Consider the following 25040-nt stretch of genomic DNA (forward strand, 5'->3'; position numbering starts at 1 on the left):
TAACGGAGGAGCAGGAACGCAAGAAGAAATGGTTGGTTCCAACTTCACCTGCACACAAAGCAGAAGATCGTGTTTGATAAAACTCTATCAAGAGATCTGAAGGGACTCACAGAATTCTGTCCCACAGGAGATTTGGAGATGTTCCACAATATGTGCCTAAAGTACCGGCCCAAGAGATTGCATTTCGGTATACAGGGTATAGAATCTCGCACATTACTTGCGTTATTAGCGCATAACGAGAACATAGGCAGACAACAATCTAGAACTGCTGGCCAATTTGGGATGCTTCGATATGAAATGGCCTTTGGAAAAAGAACCAAAAAGTGGGTGGTCAAGCCAATATACCAGGAAATGGAATTCCATTTCGTGAAAGATCTGATTTTGACTGTGTTGGACATGCCTACTCATGGAATCGTTCGTGGTTTGGTTCCTAGGACACATACATTGCCACAAAACATTGCAAACGCGCCCTGTCCACCAAAAGCAGAACTCATGGAACAGTTCACATCCCGATACAAATGATTTTCAGCTATTTGTATGTTCAACAATTTTGATACATTGTACATGACCAATGGAAAACATATGTAACTTGAATTTCAAAGCTATCAAAAGTATACATTGTCCAAATAAAGCGTACAGAAAATGTCTTTCCAGATGTACCCTGTTTGTCAATTTCTTTTGCAAGAGGTGCTCGTTTGAGCACTCCATATTAGGTATATGAGAGGTGATTTTGAGGTGGTGCGGGGGTAGGGTCTCAAGATGCAAGGTCCCCAAAATACAAAATGCTGACAGGTGCATTATGAATTACAAGTGTTTTCATAAAATGAGTAAATCTTTGGAAATTGTGTGCGGCATTGGTGTATGCAAGCAAACAATTTGTTTGTTTTTCATAAATATTCCTAATGCTACAGTGGTGCATGCAGGAATCGATGCCATGGGCCTCAAGGTCAATGCCTTGAGCTGCCTACACTCTTGCACCCTGCCAAGCCAATTTGTCGCTTCCATTATCCAAAAGCAAGCTAGGCATAAGCCTGTATTGTTTTTTGTCTTTGGAAATAAAGGGAGGTTTCGTAAAGAAAGGAATGGGGTGAGGTATGTAAAAACGTCACACGTGATAAGGGTCAGCATTCGAAAACTTGACAAAGTAACATTTAATTTCATTTGATGAAAAATAGTTGATCTGAACAGACACTCTGCGTTACGCCAAGAGAATGGAAATGCTGATTATTATGTAAGATTTACTATAGACGAATTTGTAGACAAAGGAGTCAAGGTTTCATTTTATGACCAGTATGGATGTCAGGCTAACATTGCAATGACTTGTTGGTTTTGGAAATTGGTGAGGAGACTCAGAAACAACCGGTGTGTATTTGTATTTGTCCCATGGCACGTGGGCAGTCCAGCACCGAAATGCATGGAGTCCATTTCTGTGTTCGCACAAGTTCGACCAATGCCCAATTCTAGGCTAATGTTACGTTAAAATGCTGTCTATGGGCCTCATTATGACTTTGGCGGTAGCCATGCCACTATTGGCGGCATGGCTGCTGCCGAAATTGGGTCCTGGTCGGGGTTCCCTGAATGGGGAATTACCGGGCCATTCCGAGTTCGGAGGGCCCGGTAATTCCTCCCTGCAGGCACCCAGGCCCGGACCTTCCCCATTCCCATGTGAGCCCCCTCACGGGACCCGGTAAGGACGCCTGGTTTGACCAGGCGTTACTTACCGGGTCCCGCGAGGGGAGCTTGTAATGAGGCGGAACGGGTTTCACGGGTCCGCCTCCTTTAGCGGAGTCCATTAACCCTTTGCGCCTCAGTTGTAATGAGGCCCTATGTGTTATTCGAAATCTTTCAGTCAACTTCTGCATCGGCCTCCCATTGCGAGCTAAATACACTGCATAGCACTAACCTCTCAATCACATCGTTGACTCCAACATTGCATGTTGTTTTCTCTGTGTTTGCATTGTTTCTCGTTTGTGTTCATCCTTAGTTTTCACACGATGCATAAGTAATGGATCGATTAGAATAGAATTAAGAATGGCTACTGAGACACATTTCTGTTATGTTTTCTACACAGCCACATCCTGCCCTACTGTGAATGTCATAATTTCCAGATACCAATTGATGGCTTCTTCAGCCAGCAGTTGATGATACACCTCAATGGTTGGATGACCATCATGCTGTTTTGGGATGATCGCCCTGGGCCCATATGCCCTTTCGCGGTACCGGCAATAAGGAGTACCTTGACATCGTTTAGGGTGGTGTAGCAACAAGCTGATGCCGAAGCCTTGCGAATCACAGTGCCTCCATCCAATGAGCTTATACCCAAAGGGACGCCATGTGACTCACGATAAACATTTGTGCATCGAGAACAAAGAAAGAACCAAAACATTTGGTTGAATATGGAAATCGGCAGATGTTCTCGGAGCATTTATTGTGAGATAAAAGCACATTCTAAATTGCAGAGTATTGCAGTTATGTTTAAAGGTAGTGTTTTGTATTCAGAATTGGGATGCGCTGTGCTGTGAAAGGATGTGTGTTGATATTCCGGGTTCTGCGTCAACTGACGTCTGGACGTAGGTGATGATTGGCTGCGTTTGGCTACGCTGCACAGTAGCGTCATGGATAAATGTGGAGAATATCACTAGGAATGGTGATGTCAGCTTCAGGGGCGGGGACTATGATTTAGTGCCGAAAGGGCACTTGAGTTTAGGGCGATGCAGCATCGGATAAGATTAGCACAAATTAGCAGTGCCCTGCTGCCTGATTTTGCATAAGTAAAAGTGAGGAAAACCACGGTAAGGTGCATAGTAAAAGGTTTTACGATCGATCAATGTATGCTTAAATACACATGCCCGAACCCTTGGGACAATATTATTTTTTAGCGGACTACTCCTTTAATGAAACTGCATGACATTTTGCAATTTTATTCCCGACCTACTTCTGAATGAGTTTGCAAAGTTTGGTGGGATTTTCCCAAAGAGGCGGCAAAATTAGAGGGGGCGTCTCAAAATATTGTAAAGGCTTATAAATGTGATGCTATTTGACAAAGCTACACAAAGGTTTGCAAAAAGATAATAGATCTAGATATAAATGTTTTCGTAAAGTCAGAATGGATTTTGTCAAGTGGGGGCTAGGTTATACGACTATTGTATGTGCATACAATTGACACTTTTGAAAAAATTCAACGTGGGTGGATTTCCAGCAAACTTGTGTAAGGAACATTGGCAAGGACCTGAAAGCATGGTTTAGCAAATGAATGGGCCCGTGTTTTATTTTTTGACAAGTGTCACAATGTAGGTGTCATGGGTATCAGGCAGGTAGTTTCGGCAAGCTGGGTGGAGGCTTGGCAGGCCTGGCATAGGCACACAAAGAACCCATAATAAATCCCTCCTTTCAATCCTTCCTAGTGTTTGTAGTAACTTCCTGGTTACCACTTCCTGTTGTCAAACAGGAAGTGCATGATAACTCATGAGCTCTCTAGTGTTTGGGTGTGGCTGGCTATATAAGCCACACCCAAGATTCTTCCAGTGCTTCGTGTTGCTTACTGTGAGCTGTATCAGCAACACACTTGCCGTGCTCTGGATCAGCCAGCATCTGCTTACCTGCTCCGGATCATCCTGTTTCTGCTTACCTGCTCCGGATCATCCTGCTTCTGCTTACCTGCTCCGGATCATCCTGCTTCTGCTTACCCATTCTGGATCATTCAGCTTCAGCTCACCTGGTTCTTACTCCACGCCGAGCTATCTCCAGTCAAGAGGGAACTTCTACACCGGCACCTGTAAGAACAAAGAAGAACAGTGTTAACACGTGCACATCGATAACGCTGCGCATACTCACCAGATCTTCCCGTGATGCTGGAATCCAGGTTGGTTGCACGAGCGCACAAACCCCTGTAAGAAAGAAGAGACATTATTCATTGCGCTCGCTCCAATAACGCAGACAGTTATTTCACTGCGCTCCCTCTCTAAGCAGTGCATTCTTACCAAAAGCCTCCGTGCAAACTTACCTAACCACAAAGTCTCCAGTAGCGCTGAACCTGGACTGGAGGTGCTAATACCACATAATTGCTCCTGCAAGGGAAAGGGAGAGACATTACCAGGCGCGCTCGAATTGAAGGCACTGCGCAAACCTACCAGCAGCTAGCTTCTACACGCAGCACTACTCACCCACAAAAATACCGGCAAACAAAGACAATATGGACAATTTTGGACACTCAACATTCTCCGCGCAATGTTCACTTGTGGGAAGGACTTTCTAGCCAGTGAAGAAACTGGTGCCTTGAACTCTCGGCCTTGCTGTGAAGGCATAAAACAGCGTTTGGCATCTGCACTCAGCCTACAGGCATTGACACCAATCACAAGAGTGAATCGCGCCCGTGCAAATGCAGGATGGAGTGCACACCCTACTAAAGATCAAGGTAAGCCCATAGGGGGACATCACAGCACACAGTAAAGAGAAGGGAAGGGCCGATGGGAATTGGGTGAATTCAGGTCTGAGTGTACACCTTGTATTTGACAGGTATTCCTCCGGGTGAAACAGGGGAAGTGAAGACTTGGGGTCAAGGGAGGCTCGTCCATCGCTCCTGCAGAGACACAGGTGAGCCAAAGGTGACAGTAGGTACAAAAAATAGTGATATACCTTTGGTGAATAAGGTGTAGCCTATGGCCAAGGGCAGTGGCCAGATTATGGTGTGTCATGGAATAAGGTCATGATCCGAACAATCTGACTACTGGTCATGACCACAAGGGACAACACATGGGGGTAAAGTGACCATGTCCACCTGGGACTGGCTTTATGGCTTTGTGGTAAAGTTATTAGAAATTGGGATAGGTTTGAAAGGGAAGAAAAATGTCATTGTGGTAATATGATCCTAGGGTTCTCTTTTCGCCTTCTGCAGGCTGACATGAAAAGCAAAGAGGGACCGTTTACGGAACCTCGCCTTCCCTTTCCGTGGTGGCTGTATTGGAAAATGATTTTCCTTCCTACACCGGGACGCCAAAGTCGTCCCGGTGTAGGAAGAAAAATCTTTGGTTTAGCACCCCAGGTTTCCGCTTTGGGAACCTAGGGTGCTAATGGCCTTCATCCCCATTGCAGGGGCTGGAATGGGGGGATAATGGTCCGGAGACCTCGTTATCCACCCTCACTTCGCTTGGGCTGATAACTTGGGCTGCCAGGCCGGTATCCCTCCTTCTTTGAATTTCAGAGGTTTTTATTAGTCCAACTTAACCATAACGTCCTTTTATCACATTTCTTTCAGTGAATTTCAAAGGTTTTTATTGGTGCAACTTAACTATAACGCCCCTTTAACAACGTTTTTCATTGAATTTCATATGTTTTTATTGGTCCAACTTAACCATAACGCCCCTTTAACAACGTTTTTTCAGTGAATTTCATGGGTTTTTACCAGTGCATGCTATTTTCCTACAACTTACTAATATCATACTTATCCAATATAGCAATATTTGTGTCCAATTTACAAAGTGTCACCTTAAAACTCTGCCATTTCCCACCTTCTGGAATCATTTTTAATTTTAACACTTCTATACACTTTTTGCAACTATTTCAACTAGTTTTGCATTCATAGACTTCTACGAACATCTGACTTCATAGCGAATCTTCCGGACAGTGCCACATGACCATACGTTGGCACGCGGCAAGTTGATGTGTCAGAGAACCCGTCCGCACTTCACGATAAGATCTCTGCTGGCGAATTTCTGGGGTTTTTTGGTTTTACTTGAAACCATAATGTCCCTTTAACAAAGTTTTTTCATTGAATTTCATAGGTTTTAATTAGTGCAATTTAACCATAACACCCCTTTCACAAAGTTTTTTCAGTGAATTTAATGGGTTTTTACGAATGCATGCTGTTTTCCTACAACTTACTAATATCATACTTACCCAATATCGCAATATTCGTGTCCCATTTACAAAATGTCCCCTTAAAACTCTGCCATTTCCCACCTTCTGGAATCATTTTTAACACTTCTATACACATTTGGCAACTATTTCAACTAGTTTTGCATCCATAGACGTCTACGAACATCTGACTTCATAGCCCCATACCAAAGAAATAACACATGCGCAACATTTTCCATTGTCCACCTACCCCCCCATATTAGTGTTTGGTTCCTCTTCCCTCATTTCCCTCCCCACCTTTCGTTCTTAGCTCTCCTGCCAAACAAATACATCCAAAAACAACAAAAGAAATGTTCCTTTAGGAACCACCTTTCACAGTTAAAAAATAGAACAAAAAAAAACATATAGACTCCATCTACTTTACATTTCTCAGTGAAGTACATAGACTCAATAAGATTTTCCAACCTTTCCATTTGCATTTTGTGTTGTGCTAATGGGAATATTGTGGTGTTCATCCTCCGTTCCAGGGACTGGAATGGTGGATACCGGCCCAGCAGCCCAAGTTATCAGCCCAAGCGAAGCAAGGGTGGATAACGAGGTCTCTGCACCATTATCCCCCCATTCCAGCCCCTGAAATGGAGGATGAAGGCCATTAGCAGCCCAGGTTCCCAAAGCTGGAACACAGGGTGCTAAAAAACGAGGATTTTTCTTCATACACCCGGAAGCCTGTGGCGTCCGGGTGTAGGAAGGAAAATCCTTTTCCAAGATGGCCACCATGGAAAGGGAAGGCGGGGGTTCCATACAGGGCCCCGCTTCGCTTTCCATGGCAGCCTGCAGAAGGCAAAAAGAGAACCCTATGACCATATTACCACAAGCACATTTTTCTTCCCTTTCAAATCTATCCTAATTTCGAATAACTTTACCACAAAGCCAGTCCAAGGTGGACATGGCCACTTTAATCCTATGTTTTGTCCCTTGTGGTCATGGCCAGTAGCCAGATTGTCCGTATCATTACCTTATTCCATGACCCAGACAATCTGGCCACTGTCCATGGCCACAGGCTACCCCTCAGTCACTAAAGGTATACCGCTATTTTTGTAGCTACATTATGACACTTGTCAAAAAATAAAACACTGGCACATTTGCAAAACCATGCTTGTAGGTCCTTGCCAATGCTCCTTACGCAAGTTTGCTGGAAATCCACCCATGTTTTATTTTTTCAAAAATGTCAAATGTATGCACATACAATAGTCATATAACCTAGTCCCCACTTCACTAAATCCATTCAGACTTTACGAAAACATTTATATCTAGATCTATAATCTTTTTGCAAACCTTTGTGTAGATTTGTCAAATGGCACCACATTTATAAGTCTTTATAATATTTTGGGACCCCCCCTCTAATTTTGCTCCCTCTTGACGGAATCCCACCAAACTTCCAAAAACATTTATATCTAGATCTATTATCAGTTTTCCAAATTAAGTGTAGATTTGTCATATGGTACCTCATTTATAAGCCTTTACATTATTTTGGCACCCCCCTCTAATTTTGCCCCCTCTTGACAAAATCCCCCAAACTTCACAAAAACTTTTATATCTAGATCTGTTATCAGTTTGCCAAATTAAGTGTAGATTCGTCAAATGGCACCTCATTTATAAGCCATTACATTATTTTGGGACCCCGCCTCTAATTTTGCCCCCTCATTACAGAATCCCACCAAACTTGTAAACTCATTTGGAACCAGGTCAGAAATATACACGCAAAATGTCATGCCATTCTATTAAGAGGTGCCAAAGTTATAAGCCATTCAAGAACTGCATTTCACCAACTCTGTAATGCTGAGGTGTCCGCAAACTTTTCAGGACTGTTCGCAAACATCCAAACTGTTTGCGGACTTTTGTGGCACAAAACACCAATTCTTTTGCTTCTTGCAGCCATATCCCATCCCATCCTCATCAGCCCTCACCTCCCCAGAGATTATTTGCTAAGTTTGACAAGTGCAATGTTGTGTTTTTTAATGTTTTTACCTCGATGTTCACGGAAACTGGCAGATGTCCGTGAATCCAAGATGGCGGGCGTTTCCAAAAATCTGATGCACTTCACGCTCTTCACCATCCAATCAGCGAACACGTCGCATGTCTGCGGACATGACACAAGCCGATTAACCAATCGGTGTCCTGTCTGCGGAGCGAACAGGGACGTGTGTCCGCGGAGCGGACATAGTTATCACTAATTTGCAAAGTTTGGTGAGGATTCGTCCAGGGAGAGTGAAGTTATAAGCCGCCCAAAAAGTGCTCTTCCTATGGAAACAGCAACTTAACCATAACTACATGGCCACTAACATGGGCCATGTAATATCTATCTATCTATCTATCTATCTATCTATCTATCTATCTATCTATAGATATGGATATATGGAACCCTTCCCTCCCCTTCTGGTATCTGTGTTAGTCCTGTGTGTCATGTATGTACATATATTCTTTTTCATACAAGTAAGTTATAGAACTATTAGCTTATTTTAAACTGCATTTTGTACATTAGAATATAATATACATATAGTATAAAATGTTGCCTTGTTATTCATATGTATTGGTAATGAATTGATATATTATAGCCTTGTGAGGCTTTTACATTTTTATATATGCTGTATTATTTAATAATTAAATAATACAAATATTTAAACACATAAAAAAGAGTCTAAAAACATTATTTCTCGTTGACAAAGGATCTGACCGACGATCTGCGATTCTCATTGGATGCCCATTTTTTTAAATGTTTTTTTTTGTTTGTCCTTGTGAGCGCTCTGAGGCCTTAGGCGATTTGGCGCAATATAAAAACTCTATAGAATAGATTAAAGTCCTACTATCTTTTAAACATGTAATGTATAGGTTACATACATACCAAATTGGGCACCTTAATCCATAGCTCCTATTCCAGTTAAGTCCTTCCCAGAAGTGTGTTTGTCTCCTTGTCACTTCCCCAAGAAGAGAAATACACCTTGTCATCTGATGAGCTGTTTAATATTTAACAGAGAGGATGTATTTGGAATTGTATTGATATTTGTAATGAGCAAAACCGGGCAGAATCAACTGCATCTGGGGGCAGGTGATAGTAACAAATCATGAACTAAGAAGCAGTCGTAGGGAAATAAGTGAATAATGACATTTGAAAGGTTCAGTCTTTAAAGCTTTACACAAAAGCGAAAGGGTATTGATTGAACGTAGGTGTACCGGAAGTGAATTCCACGGATGAAGAACCAGTGCAGAGAAGTGCAATAATGCGACACGCATCGGGATCTTGGAACAGCCGGTAGATATGGGCTAGTGGAGCCAAAAGTGCAAGCACAGACGAGGACACAGGGAGGAGAACTGCCCGCGACACGCATCGGGATCTTGGAACAGGTGGTAGGTATGGGCTAGTGGAGCCAAAAGTGCAAGCACAGACGAGGACACAGGGAGGAGAACTGCCCGCGACACGCATCGGGATCTTGGAACAGGTGGTAGGTATGGGCTAGTGGAGCCAAAAGTGCAAGCACAGACGAGGACACAGGGAGGAGAACTGCCCGCGACACGCATCGGGATCTTGGAACAGGTGGTAGGTATGGGCTAGTGGGGCCAAAAAGTGCAAGCACAGACGAGGACACAGGGAGGAGAACTGCCCTGAGACACGCATCGGGATCTTGGAACAGGTGGTAGGTATGGGCTAGTGGAGCCAACAGTGCAAGCACAGACGAGGACACAGGGAGGAGAACTGCCCTGCGACACGCATCAGGATCTTGGAACAGGTGGTAGGTATGGGCTAGTGGAGCCAACAGTGCAAGCACAGACGAGGACACAGGGAGGAGAACTGCCCTGCGACACGCATCGGGATCTTGGAACAGGTGGTAGGTATGGGCTAGTGGAGCCAACAGTGCAAGATGATTGATGCTCTTGACTATGTTTTGAGAGGTACGGTGGTACCAATCGGTCCAAGCATTTAAGATTAAGCATAGGATCTTAAACACTATCCTCTGTTTGACTGCAGCCAATGCAGAGATCTCTGCAATTGAGATATTGAGGCATGTTTGGGGCAGCCTGCAGGTGGGGCAACTGCTGCTGTAGGATTTCAGCAAAGATCGCCTTACGGTAATCCAACTTGTAGTCGGTCAGAGGTCCGACAACAGTTGGATGGTCAGTTGGGTAGGTATATGGAATAGCGGCTCTTAATAGACGTAGTCTATAAATATAGACTTGACTATCTCCCCAACCTGGGCTTCACAGCCCATATTAGATTGCCAGTAATAATCGGGATTCTTAACTTTGGGGGCAAAGCAGGTTGGGAGTTCAAAAAGAGGGGATGAAAATGGTGATCTGAATTGATCATTAAAAATATGCTTGGGGCCAAATAATATAACGTTGGTCTTAGATGGATTAAGTTGAAGCCGATTAAGAACCGTCCAGTGATTAGCTTCCTGCCTACAATGCTAACATGAAGATAAATGTGAGTGTCATCGGCGTATACGTGGTAATAAAGACTGCATTGAGAATAAGGAGACATCAGAGGGTGAATGTATATATTGAAAAGCAACAGCGACAAGGAGGAGCACTGAGGCACACCCCAATTAACAGGAAGAGGGTCGGATAGACAGACACCAACATTTACCCTCAGTGCGGTCTTTCAGAAATTAATGAAACCATGCCTGTGAGATACCCCGGCGAGTTCGGATGAGCTGAGCAGTAGGACGCCATGTTCAACGGTGCGAACGCTGCAGACAGATCTAGCATAGCAAACAGTGCGCATCCGCAAATTTCAGAATACCACACCAAACTGCCAGGACAGCTGCCTCAGCCCCATGAGCTGGACACAAGCCGGACTGAAAAACATCCAGGACAAGCTCTTCCTCCACAGGATTCTGCAATTGTAGTGTGACCCTTCTCAAGGGCTTTTACAGGGCAGGTAAAGCCTGCTATTGGTCGAAGGTTCTTCATGATCCCTGACACTAGCAAAGGTTTCTTAAGCAAAGGAGTCACACTAGGGGATATCAAAAGCCCAAGGGCTACCACTTGAGAGAGGGAGGACTCCACAAAGATTTTGATAAATTCTGGTAAGCAAGAAGCTGTCTGTGAGCTAGGAAGGCCGGTGTAGGAGCGTAAAGTATGGAGATTGGGCTTAAAGGCAGAGAGAGGCAGGATACATTGTTCCATTCGCTCTGAAAGGATTTGAATGTGTCATTGAAGAACATATTGAAGCTATTGGCCAAATCAGTAGAAGATGCCATACTGCATGGCATAGAAGCAGCATAGATGTCATAGCATAGCATAGATGACAGAATATTTTGCATAGAAGCGGCATAGACACCATACCATAGTTTAGATGCCATAATACTTGGCATAGAAGCAGCATAGACGCCATAGCATAGCATAGCTGCCATAATATTTGGCATAGATATAGCATAAACGCCATAGCATAGATGTCATAATACTTGGCATAGACGTAGCATAGACACCATAGCATTGATGCCATAATACGTGGCATAGACATAACATAGACGCCATAGCATAGCATAGATGCCATAATATTTGGCATAGATGTAGCATAAATGCCATGACATAGTTGTCATAATACTTGGCATATACCTAGCATAAAAACCATAGCATAGCATAGATGCCATAATACTTGGCATAGACGTAGCATAGACACCATACCATAGTATAGATGCCATAATACTTGGCATAGAAGCAGCATAGACGCCATAGCATAGCATAGATGCCATAATATTTGGCATAGATATAGCATAAACGAACGCCATAGCATAGATGTCATAATACTTGGCATAGACGTAGCATAGACACCATAGCATAGATGCCATAATACGTGGCATAGACATAACATAGACGCCATAGCATAGCATAGCATAGATGCCATAATATTTGGCATAGACGTAGCATAGATGCCATAGCATAGCATAGAAGCCATAATACTTGGCATAGAAGTAGCATAGGTGCCATGGCATTACATAGATGTCATAATACTTGGCAAAGATGTAGCATAGACATAGCATAGATGCCAATATCCTTAGCATAGACGTACCATAGACGCCATAGTATAGCATAAATGCCATAACACGTGGCATAGATGCAGCATAGACACCACAGCCTAGCATAGATGTCATAATACTTGGCATAGACATAGGATAGACACCATAGCATAGCATAGATGCCATAATACTTGGCATAGATGCCATAGCATAGCATAGATGCCATAATACTTGGCATAGATGTAGCATAAACGCCATAGCACAGATGTCATAATACTTGGCCTTGACATAGCATAGACACATAGCATAGCATAGATGCCATAATACTTGGCATAGACATAGCATTGACACCATAGCGGAGCATAGATGCCATAATATGTGGCATAGATGCCATAGCATAGATGCCATGATACTCGGCATAGATGTAGCATAGACGCCATAACATAGATGACATAATACTTGGCATAGATGCCATAGCATAGCATAGATGCCATAATACTTGGCATAGATTTAGCATAGATGCCATAACATAGATGACATAATACTTGGCATAGATGCCATAGCATAGCATAGATGGCATAATTCTTGGCATAGACGTAGCATAGACGCCATAGTATAGCATAGATGCCATAATACTTGGCATAGGTGCCATAGCATATCATAGATGCCATAAAACGTGGCATAGATGCAGCATAGACACCACAGCATAGATGCCATCATACTTGGCATAGACATAGCATAGACACCATAGCAGAGCATAGATGCCTTAATACGTGGCATAGACACCATAGCATAGCATAGATTCCATAATACTTGGCATAGATGCCATAGCATAGATGCCATAATACTTGGCATAGACACCATAGCATAGAATAGATGCCATAATACGTGGCATAGACGCCATAGCATAGCATAGATTGAGGCTGCGGATACATCAGTTCCAAGTACTAGCTCTTGTGGAATCACAATTGGACCTACCTTGCAGTGAGAGATATTGCCGTCTTTGTAAACTACCTGAACACATTGAGGCACCTAGGCATATCCTGACGAAGTGTGCTCCCATGGGTAGTGTCTGTATGACTTAGTTAGGACCCTTTGTGTCAAACTATGGTTGTATCAAAAGCGACGATTTTTGGGTATATTGCTTGAACACAGAGAACCAAAGGGTACATAGGTCTAGATGGTATTGCATAGGTTTACGATACCCTGGGATGTTGTAAGATTAGGTGAGATCAGACGTATAGATAAATTGTACACTGTTAGTATAAAGGAATTAATACAGAAATTGCATTGCAGAGATTGAACATTTGTAAAATAGTAAATAGTAATGAAATGTATTTTAAATCACTGGAAGTAATTTAATATTAATATTTTGATATTTGATTGTTGTAATTTTGATTGCAGATGTTTTTAGATTTGGTGTTTGAAAATGTATTATGCATGTGTTTATGAAGATTTTTGTAAAGTTTCTTCCGAAACTAAACAAATAAAGAATACTAATAATACTTGGCATAGAAGTAGCAGAGACGCCATAGCATCAATGCCATAATACTTGGCATAGAAGAAGCATTAGAAGAAGCATAGACGCCATAGCATCGATGCCATAATACTTGGCATAGAAGTAGCAGAGACGCCATAGCGTAGATGCATAATACTTGGCATAGAAGTAGCATAGACGCTATAGCGTAGATGCCATAATACTTGGCATGGAAGTAGCATAGACGCTATAGCGTAGATGCCATAATACTTGGCATAGAAGTAGCATAGACGCCATAGCGTAGATGCATAATACTTGGCATAGAAGTAGCATAGACGCTATAGCGTAGATGCCATAATACTTGGCATAGAAGTAGCATAGACGCCATAGCATCGATGCCATAATACTTGGCATAGAAGTAGCATAGACGCCATAGCGTAGATGCCATAATACTTGGCATAGAAGCAGCATAGACGCCATAGCGTAGATGCCATAATACTTGGCATAGAAGCAGCATAGACGCCATAGCGTAGATGCATAATACTTGGCATAGAAGTAGCATAGACGCCATAGCATCGATGCCATAATACTTGGCATAGAAGTAGCATAGACGCCATAGCGAAGATGCCATAATACTTGGCATAGAAGCAGCATAGACGCCATAGCGTAGATGCCATAATACTTGGCATAGAAGCAGCATAGACGCCATAGCGTAGATGCCATAATACTTGGCATAGAAGCAGCATAGACGCCATAGCATAGATGCCATAATACTTGGCAGAGATGCAGCATAGACACCATAGCATAGCATAGAGGTCATAATACTTGGCATAGACGCAGCATAGGCACCATAGCATAGCATAGAAGCCATAATACTTGGCATAGACGCTGCATAGATGCCATAGCATAGCATAGATGCCATCATACTTGGCAGAGACGCAGCATAGGCACCATAGCATAGCATAAATGCCATAATACTTGGCATAGACACAGCATAGGCACCATAGCATAGCATGATAGATGCCAAAATACTTGGCATAGATGCAGCATAGGCACCATAGCATAGCATAGATGCCATAATACTTGGCATAGACGCAGCATAGATGCCATAACATAGCATAGATGCCATCATACTTGGCAGAGACGCAGCATAGGCACCATAGCATAGCATAGAAGCCATAATACTTGGCATAGACGCAGCACAGACGCCATAGCATAGATGCCAAAATACTTGACATAGACGCAGCATAGACACCATAGCATAACATAGAAGCCATAATACTTGGCATAGACGCAGCATAGACGCCATAGCATAGATGCCATAATACTTGGCATAGATGCAGCATAGATGCCATAGCATAGCATAGATGCCATAATACTTGGCATAGACGCAGCATAGGCACCATAGCATAGCATGATAGATGCCAAAATACTTGGCATAGACGCAGCATAGACACCATAGCATAGCATAGATGCCATAATACTTGGCATAGACGCAGCATAGACACCATAGCATAGCATAGATGCCATAATACTTGGCAGAGACGCAGCATAGGCACCATAGCATAGCATAGATGGCATCATACTTGGCATAGACACAGCATAGATGCCATAGCATAGCATAGATGCCATAATACTTGGCATAGACGCAGCATAGGCACCATAGCATAGCATAGATGGCATCATACTTGGCATAGACGCAGCATAGACACCATAGCATAGCATAGATGGCATCATACTTGGCATAGACGCAGCATAGACACCATAGCATAGCATAGATGCCATAATACTTGGCAGAGACGCAGCATAGGCACCATAGCATAGCATAGATGGCATCATACTTGGCATAGACACAGCATAGATGCCATAGCATAGCATAGATGCATTCATACTTGGCATAGATGCAGCATAGGCACCATAGCATAGCATAGATGCATTCATACTTGGCATAGATGCAGCATAGACACCATAGCATAGCATAGATGCCATAATACTTGGCAGAGATGTAGTGTCGCAGAATGTGCTAATGTCACTAGACAGCTCTCGTGGTTTGTTTGATGCAAAGCCGATCTGGTTTTACAAAAAATGTAGATTTTGCTCCAAAGAAAAATTGCTTTTTGATAGCAGTTAAGAGCCAATTTGACAGCAGAAAGAGAGAGAAATGTCCCTATATTTCCTGCCATGTTTTTCAAGTCTGCGGTAGTCGTGAGGTGTTTTTTCTACTTTTTATGCTAACCAAAGCATTTACTTTCAAGTGTGTTTCTAAATATGCCCCTTTTCCTTGATCCCAGAGTGCCCACGGACTCGAAGGGCCAGGAACGTCTGCCAAATCGATCTCTAAAAGAGGGCACCAGCTCTGCCAGAAACTCCCTGTGACGTTGCTTCTACCACTAGGAAAGCTTAGTGTGAAAAGGATTTAGAAACTTGCCTGGCACTCCGAGGGCTGTGGTTACGGGCGACCCTGCAGTTAGTGGCACAGCAAAGCCTGGGGAATCTAGCCCAGAACTGCTGCCACCGAATGCTTTGCTGATAGGCCTAGTGCTTAGAGTTACAAAGCTTGAAGGTGTCCTGGGGCTGCAGAACTGACCCAAAACCTTTCCTTGACAATGTCTATCGTATTTATAAATTAACACACTTCCAGAAATGCGACTTTGTGGAGCACAACCTCCCCTCTTTGCTGTGATGCAACAAGTGTTGCACTATAAAGCCGCACTAAGTCAATAGGTGGCATTATCAGTGTGGGCAGCGTTAGGTAAGATTTTCATAGCAATGATCAATCTTCCTGACCTGTGTCAGTCCTGGAACTTTTTTGATTTACTAGTGGATTATTTTTCCTTATACCTCAGTGAGTGGGAACCTTTTTCCACACTCGCAATGTATTTTACTCTTATTACGAGTGTAATTTTTAGACACTCCATAGTGCCTTTTTAATTCTATCCTGTTTGACAACGTTTGGCACATACAGCCTATAGTTGCTGGGTTGCCCTTTGGGCTCCCATTTTAACTTTCTCTGGCTAACCTTGAGAAAAATACAGTTCCCAAGGGTAAAAAGGATCTTTGGATCCCTTTGCAGGTTATTTGGTGAAACCAGCACACCCCACCTTAAGTGGAGGGCTGGGGAAATGCAATGTATCCCTTTTCACACTAAAACGGTAACAATTCGGTTACAGTGACAAGCTTACCTTTAATGGCTGGTGGCAGTGAACCTTTTTTATTAATTTGGTGCATTTTTACTGTGGGCTTTTTTCTTTTGTTGCCATTTTAGCATTCCTTGTCCTTTTGTGTTCCTTCCCCTGACATCTGCGGTGGGAAAATCCTTTGTGTTAACTTTCTTCGGTGGGAATCCCTTGGATTCCCCGTCCAGGCTCCAGAGTGTCTGTGAAGGCAGGACGCGAGGGATGAGTCCAAAACTCTGGAGACCTTTGTCTTCCAGCTTGACTGCAAGAATACAGTTCAAACTGGGAGGCTGGCTGTCCTGAAAGGACTGCCAAACCCCCAAGTTTGAATGTTGCATGGCTGTTTGATTGGCTGGGTTCCTGCATAAAAGTGCAATCCTGGAAGCTGAAGAGGTAATCGACCATTTCAGCCAAAACCGAAGAGGATGATGAAGAAAACACGGCTGAGACGATTTCCAGTGGTGGGAGAGCCTGCTGTGCAACCGGATCCTGCTGTTACTCTTCCTTCCAATCAATATGGAGATCCGAAATGGATGACCCTGACCCAGAGCCTAGTGGGACCCACTGGACTCAGGAAGACCTGCATTCCGATCCGTCCCACGCTGTGCTGCGACCTTGCGACCTTGCAATACCACAATACCCTAGGACCCCAAGCCATTGTGCAGTGCACAGTCTTGTGAATTCCAAATGTTGCTGAACGTTTGCGGGCATACTGCTGGACCTCCAGAGATAAGGATCGAGGCTGAAAAATCCCCTCACCAGAGTGCTGCACCTTGCAAAAAATGAGAATCCGACCAGCGATATTCTTTAGTCTCTGTGCTCCTGAAAAGGCACCAAATCTGCAGAGCCATGTCCTGCCACAATGAAACCCTTGCCTGAAGCCTTCTCTGTCAATCTCTGCTGAAAAAGCCCATCCAGGGTCCTGTCTTCTGTCCTCCTGACAAGGAAAGCAGCGCCTGGATTTTTGTCTACAGATACTGAATTCCTCCTGCTGCAAAATCTTTTTATGTACTGAGGTACTGTGCTGGATTGGGTATTTACTTATCTTAAGTCTCTGATGATACCTGTGTATTTTCTGTTTTCTTCTCTGTGATTGGGGGGTGTCTCGTCCAGTTCACCCAGGCCCACTCCTGAAATCCTCCTCGGGTGTCTTCTCTGAAGTCTTTGGACTCTCAACTAATTTTGGAAACAATATACTTACTGGGTTGAACAGTCTTCCTCTGGAACTCTGAACCTTGCCTGCAACTGAACCTTATCTCACCCTGCCTACAGCTGACTCCCAGACCCCTAGGGGCCCCTCGTCTGCCTCCGAGAACTCATGTGCTAGAATTGGGAAGGGCTGGATACTTTAAGGGGTCTGTCTTGAAAAGTACAACAAGTGTTGAAAAGTGTACTTACTTGTAAATGAGTTAGTTGGTAACTTTACATTCTTAGAGTCAACAGTTACAAAAGGTTATTACTTCCCTTAGACATGTTCTTGCTTTCTGAAAAGTATACATAGGATTTACTTGGCTTGAATAAGCTGTGTGCCGTTTTAAATAAGTATTCTCAAATTCTTACTTTCCTTAGAAACTCTCTCGCCATTCTAACCGAAAGTAGAGAGAAGGTTAAAGTACTCCCCTGTGAATGGGGTTCCCCCCTTCCCCAAAGCAATGCTGGTGGTTTCACATGTATTCCTGTTAGGATAAATCTATGAGTTCCCCCAATTGGGTCTTGCTTCCCCTGACTTGCTCTTAGCATGTCCAGAAGAAGTCTACCTAGGTCATACTTACCTTTTAGGTTGCTGGTAGTTCCTTAGAAAAGTATATAGGTTATACTTACCTTGCATAGCTGTGTGCCATCCAAAAATAACTTAACAAGTTATTACTGCCCTTAATCTGTGAACTGAAAAGCAACTGTAATTGAATATTACACAAAAAGGGTCTTACTTGCCTGGTATAACTGTTGTCCAAAACTTAGTTAAAGGTTGATCCTGTTCCTAGAATCTGTGTTTCACTAGATCAGAAAAGTATATTATCCAGTTGAATGACTGTGATTTCTTGCTGAGCGTCACCGTACAACTGCCAGGGTCTACTACCCTGTATTACTCTAATCTAAAAGTCACTATTGGTTTTGACTTCCCTAGAACTATTGTTAGATATTCCAAATGAGGTTATATGCTTTGGTCTGTGTACCTTCAAGCACAGTGTTTTCGGTTATATAATGTGATGGTACTTATTTCCCCCAAGATTTATCTGGACGTACTTGTATTTAAATAAACCATTTATTTTTACAATACATAGGGCCTCATTACGAGCTTGCCGGTCCGGATACAATGGTACCGGTAAGCTTTCCGGAACCGTTGTTTCCGGACCGGCAAGCTCTGAGTTGTGCTCGCGGGTGCCTTTCATTCCGCCAGGTCTGACCATGGCGGAATGAAAGACACCTGCGAGCACAGCATTTCGGATGCACAGGCACCGTTGGGGCTCAACGGGAATGGGGAAGAATATTTTCTGGCGCCCAGGAATGGGCAAATACTGGGTCCGGCAAGGCCGTCATGACCCGGTAATTGCCTATTTCTTGGCGCCGGAAAAAATGCAACTCCGGCGGCAGTCGTGCCTGTTTTACAGGCACGGCTACCGCCAGGGTTGTAATGAGGCCCACAGTGTTTCAGTGTTTCTTTGGGCAATATTTGTATCACAATTTATTTCTTTTTACTGATTCTACAACCCTCTGTCCCTCCTAAGATAAGGCTGGCTGCTTGGTCTATGCTACCCTGAACTTAGATGGTAGAGCCTTATATCTCCCTCTATCCCTCCCTCTCTCTCTCCCACCTCCTCTTTCTCTCCCTCTCTCTCTCTCTCTCTCTCTCTCTCTCTCTCCTCCTCTCTCCCTCTCCCCCTCTCTCTTTCTCTCTCTTTTCCCTCCCCATATATCCCCCTCTCTCTCCCACCTCCTCCGCCTCTCCCTCTGTCTCTCTCCCCTCCTCTCTCCCTCTCTCTCCCCTCCTCCCTCTCCCCCTCTCCCTCTCCTCCCTCTATCCATCTCTCTCTCTCCCACCTCCACTCTCTCTCCCTCTCTCTCTCTCTCCCACCTCCTCTCTCTCTCCCTCTCTCTCTCTCCCATCCCTCTATACCCCCTCTCTCTCTCCCTCTCTCTCCCCCTCCCCTCTCTATCTCAGGATCAGCACCCTCGATAGCAACCCACAGTGTTTCAGTGTTTCTTTGGACAATATTTGTATCACAATTTATTTCTTTTTACTGATTCTACAACCCTCTGTCCCTCCTAAGATAAGGCTGGCTGCTTGGTCTATGCTACCCTGAACTTAGATGGTAGAGCCTTATATCTCCCTCTATCCCTCCCTCTCTCTCTCTCCCACCTCCTCTTTCTCTCCCCCTCTCTCTCTCTCTCTCTCCTCCTCTCTCCCTCTCCCCCTCTCTCTTTCTCTCTCTATTCCCTCCCCATATATCCCCCTCTCTCTCCCACCTCCTCCGCCTCTCCCTCTGTCTCTCTCCCCTCCTCTCTCCCTCTCTCTCCCCTCCTCCCTCTCCCCCCTCTCCCTCTCCTCCCTCTATCCATCTCTCTCTCACCCACCTCCACTCTCTCTCCCTCTCTCTCTCTCTCTCCCACCTCCTCTCTCTCTCCCCCTCTCTCTCTCTCTCTCTCCCATCCCTCTATACCCCCTCTCTCTCTCCCTCTCTCTCCCCCCTCCCCTCTCTATCTCTCTCTCAGGATCAGCACCCTCGATAGCCACGTGTGTCTCTTCTGAACCCCACACACAGCCATCAAGCTATGCATCCACAGGTCTTTCTTACTTACCTTTTGTATCATAATGGTAAAAGGTCCAAGCATCTGAAAACCACGTGTGAAGAACATGACGTAACACCAGCCAAAAACCAGAGCAAAGGACATGGGCACGACCTCTCCATCTGTGCTGGTCAGCCGCATTGCCATGGTGGCCAGAACCATGATGGCAAAGATGATTCTGCAGGTGTAGAAAAGAAACGGGAAGGAATCTTAATTAGTGCCTGGGAGCATTCACAGGATTACTTCCGGTGCTGGGTGCAAAGTGAGTACGCATCGAAGGGTACACAAACATGTCATTCACTGGTTCACACATAGCGTCTCGATGCACTGATTTAGTGTGTGACAAGGTCTCCAACACAACACGAGATGGTGGGAATAGAATGAGTTGCGCGGGACTGGAGCAGCGCTACTGTGGGACCACCCGAGAAATGCTTGCCCTGCGGTGCTCTGCCTACACTGAAGTGTTCAGGGTCAGTGCTGAGTCTCACGGTAATAAACCTACAATAGTGGGCTTCACAACAGCCCTTCCCCTAGAGGGAGTGGTCGATGCCCCTCACTGGGAAGTCACCTGTGCCTCATATGCAATCTGCCCACTCTCCCATGCCCTCCCCTGAGTGGTCGATGCCCCTCACTGGGAAGTCACCTGTGCCTCATATGCAATCTGCCCACCCTCCCCTCCCCTGCCCTCCCCTGAGTGGTCGATGCTCCTCACTGGGAAGTCGCCTGTGCCTCATATGCAATCTGCCCACTCTCCCCTCCCATACCCTCCCCCGAGTGGTCGATGCCCCTCACTGGGAAGTCACCTGTGCCTCATATGCAATCTGCCCACTCTCCCCTCCCCTGCCCTCCCCTGAGTGGTCGATGCCCCTCACTGGGAAATCACCTGTTCCTGGTATGCCTTTATTCTCGCAGTAGAACAAAAGAACACCACAAGACTTGGAGTTAGAGAGCGCCCCATGAATGCCCCGGAGTGTGGGCCACTTCTCACTGGATAGCTAGATGCAGGCTTTACTGGGTCCCCTAAGAGTGACAGTACCCCAGTATTCTGGATCTGACTTCGCCCCTTGGATTCTTTCCAGTTCCCCCCCCCTCTGTTGCTGCCACCAGGTATTGCTACAGCTCGAGCTTCTTTTCCTGAGGTTGGCGCCAGGAATTGCGGGTAGCACTCTCTGATCCCCAGGTCCCTTCTCTGCCTTCTGACTTGCACCCTTGGGAGTCTCTTCTTCTAAGCGCCTCTTTGCTCTCATTTCCCAGGCTGGGTCTCATGCATCCTCCCGCCTCTGCCACCTGCCTGGGGTTAACCCGCCCTTCTAGCTACCTCCTACTCTTGCTGTTTGCCTACACCACCTCCAGTTGTTACCACCTCCTCCTTAGGGTCTCCCACCTCCAGCTGCTGTCATGACCTTCTCCTGCCTCTTACCTCCAACAACCACCGCTACTACACAGGCGTTTTATCATGGTCAAAACTCAGAAAACTGAGAGCCACAACCTTCTCCAAGAACCCACGCTTTGCAACTGGGGCTGGCTGCATTTTTACTGTATTCCCTCATCCCCATGCATGCGAGTTTCAGGGTTAGGGTTAGGGTTTAAGTTAGGGTCGGGGTTAGGGTTAGGGTTAGGGTGATCTACTTATCTGTGCTACTACCGAATAGACCTATGTGTGTACCAACCTCCCATTGGTGATTGTGTGTGTGGTATACTTCTACCTTGTACTGAACTGACCTCTGCGTGTACCAACCTCCCATTGGTGATTATGTGTGTGGTATACTTCTACCTTGCACTGAACTGACCTCTACATGTACCAACCTCCCATTGGTGATTGTGTGTGTGGTATACTTCTACCTTGCACTGAACTGATCTCTGCATTTACCAACCTCCCATTGTGATTGTGTGTGTGGTATACTTCTACCTTGCACTGAACTGACCTCTACATGTACCAACCTCCCATTGGTGATTGTGTGTGTGGTATACTTCTACCTTGCACTGAACTGACCTCTACATGTACCAACCTCCCATTGGTGATTGTGTGTGTGGTATACTTCTACCTTGTACTGAACTGATCTCTGTGTGTACCAACCTCCCATTTGTGATGGTGTGCATACTATACTTCTACCTTGTACTGAACTGACCTCTGTGTGTACCAACCTCCCATTGTAATGGTGTGTGTGGTATATTTCTACCTTCTATCCAACTCTGTGTGTACAAACCTCCCATTGGTGATTGTGTGTGTGGTATACTTCTACCTTGCACTGAACTGACCTCTACATGTACCAACCTCCCATTGGTGATTGTGTGTGTGGTATACTTCTACTTCGTACTGAACTGAACTATGCCTGTACAAACATCCCATTTATGATGGTGTGCATGGCATACCTGTACAATGTACTAAACTGACCACTGCATATACCAAACTTCCATTGGTGATGGTGTGCATGGCATACTGTTACCTTGTACTGAACAGAGCTCTGCATGTACCAACCTCCCATTGTGATGGTGTGCATGGTAAACTTTCACCATGTACTGAACTGACCTCTGAATGTTGCAACCTCCCATTTGTACTGGTGTGCATTGTATACTTCTACCTTGTACTGAATGTACTGAACTGAGCTCTGAGTGTACCAACCTCCCATTGGTGCTAGTGTATGTGGTATACTTCTACCATGTACTGAACTGACTACTGTGTGTACCAAGCTCCTATTTGTGATGGTGTGCATGGTATACTTCAACCTTGTACTGAACTGACCTCTGTGTGTACTAACCTCACATTTGTGATGGTGTGCGTGGTATATTTCTACCTTGTACTGAACCGACCTCTGCGTGTTCCAACCTCCCATTGTGATGGTGGGCATGGTATACTTCTACCTTGTACTGAACTGACCTATGTGTGTACCAACCTCCCATTGTGATGGTGTGCATTGCATACTTCTACCTTGTACTGAACTGGTCTCTATGTGTACCAACCTCCCATTGTAATGTGTGTCTGGTATACTTCTATCAAACTGACCTCTGTATGTACCAACCTCCATTTGTGATGGTGTGCGTGGTATACTTCTACATTGTACTGAATGTACTGAACTGACCTCTGCGTGTACCAACCTCCCATGTGTGATGGTGTTGTGGTATATTCTACATTGTACTGAACTGACCTCTGTCTGTGCCAACCTTCCATTGGTGATGGTGTGTGTGGTATACTTCTACCTTGTACTGAATTGACCTCTGCATGTACCAACCTCCCATTTGTGATGGTGTGCGTGGTATATTTCTACCTTGTACTGAATGTACTGAACTGACCTCTGCATATACCAACCTCCCATGTGTGATGGTGTTGTGGTATATTTCTACCTTGTACTGAACTGACCTCTGAGTGTACCAACCTCAAATTCGTGATGGTGTGTGTGGTATACTTCTACCTTGTACTGAACTGACCTCTGAGTGTACCAACCTCATATTGGTGATGGTGTGTGTGGTATACTTCTACCTTGTACTGAACTGCCCTCTGCATGTACCAACCTCCCATTGATGATGGTATGCATGGTATACATAGACCTTGTACTGAACTGACCTCTGCTTGTTCCAACCTCTCATTTGTGATTGTATGCATGGTATACTTTTACCTTGTATTGAATTGACCTCTGTGTGTACCAACCTCTCATTTGTGATGGTGTTGTGGTATACTTTCACCTTCTTTTGAACTGACCTCTGTGTGTACCAACCTCATATTGGTGAAGGTGTGCGTGGTATACTTCTACCACGTACTGAACTGACCTCTGTGTGTACTAACCTCCCATTGGGAATGGTGTGCATGGTATACTTCTACCTTGAACTGAACTAACCACTGCCTGTACCAATCTCCCATTGGGAATGGTATGCATGGTATACTTCTACCTTGTACTGAACTGACCTCTGTGTGTACCAACCTCCCATTGTGATGGTGTGTGTGGTATACTTCTACCGAACTGACCTCTGCATGTAACAACCTCCTATTTGTGATGGTATGCAGAGTATACTTCTACCTTGTACTGAATGTACGGGACTGACCTCTACATGTACCAACCTCCCATGTGTGATGGTGTTGTGGTATACTTCTACCTTGTACTGAATTGACCTCTGCATGTACCAACCTCCCATTTGTGATAGTGTGCGTGGTATACTTCTACCTTGTACTGAATGTACTGAACTGACCTCTGCATGTACCAACCTCCCATGTGTGATGGTGTTGTGGTATACCTCTACCGTGTACTGAACTGACCTCTGAGTGTACCAACCTCCCATTCGTGATGGTGTGTGTGGTATACTTCTACCTTGTACTGAACTGACCTCTGAGTGTACCAACCTCATATTGGTGATGGTGTGTGTGGTATACTTCTACCTTGTACTGAACTGCCCTCTGCATTTACCAACCTCCCATTGATGATGGTATGCATGGTATACATAGACCTTGTACTGAACTGACCTCTGCTTGTTCCAACCTCTCATTTGTGATCGTATGCATGGTATACTTTTACCTTGTATTGAACTGACCTCTGCATGTACGAACCTTCCATTTGTGATGGTGTGCATCGTATACTTCTACCTTGTTCTGAATATACTGAATTGACCTCTGTGTGTACCAACCTCATATTGGTGAAGGTGTGCGTGGTATACTTCTACCACGTACTGAACTGACCTCTGTGTGTACTAACCTCCCATTGGGAATGGTGTGCATGGTATACTTCTACCTTGTACTGAACT

At 44.7% G+C, this 25040-nt stretch overlaps 1 protein-coding gene across 1 annotated transcript in view; it reads right to left on the bottom strand.

Moving 5' to 3' along the window:
- Positions 1-25040, bottom strand: part of LOC138487597 (transient receptor potential cation channel subfamily V member 6-like) — a 629667-nt gene that overhangs the window by 113915 nt on the left and 490712 nt on the right. The window contains exon 11 of the mRNA XM_069614064.1: positions 20322-20487. Coding sequence (XP_069470165.1) covers positions 20322-20487 — 166 coding nt within the window. The remainder of the gene's footprint in view (positions 1-20321; positions 20488-25040) is intronic.

Source organism: Ambystoma mexicanum, chromosome 9, assembly GCF_040938575.1.
Source record: "Ambystoma mexicanum isolate Mex_15411 chromosome 9, UKY_AmexF1_1, whole genome shotgun sequence".
Lineage (NCBI taxonomy): Eukaryota > Metazoa > Chordata > Amphibia > Caudata > Ambystomatidae > Ambystoma > Ambystoma mexicanum.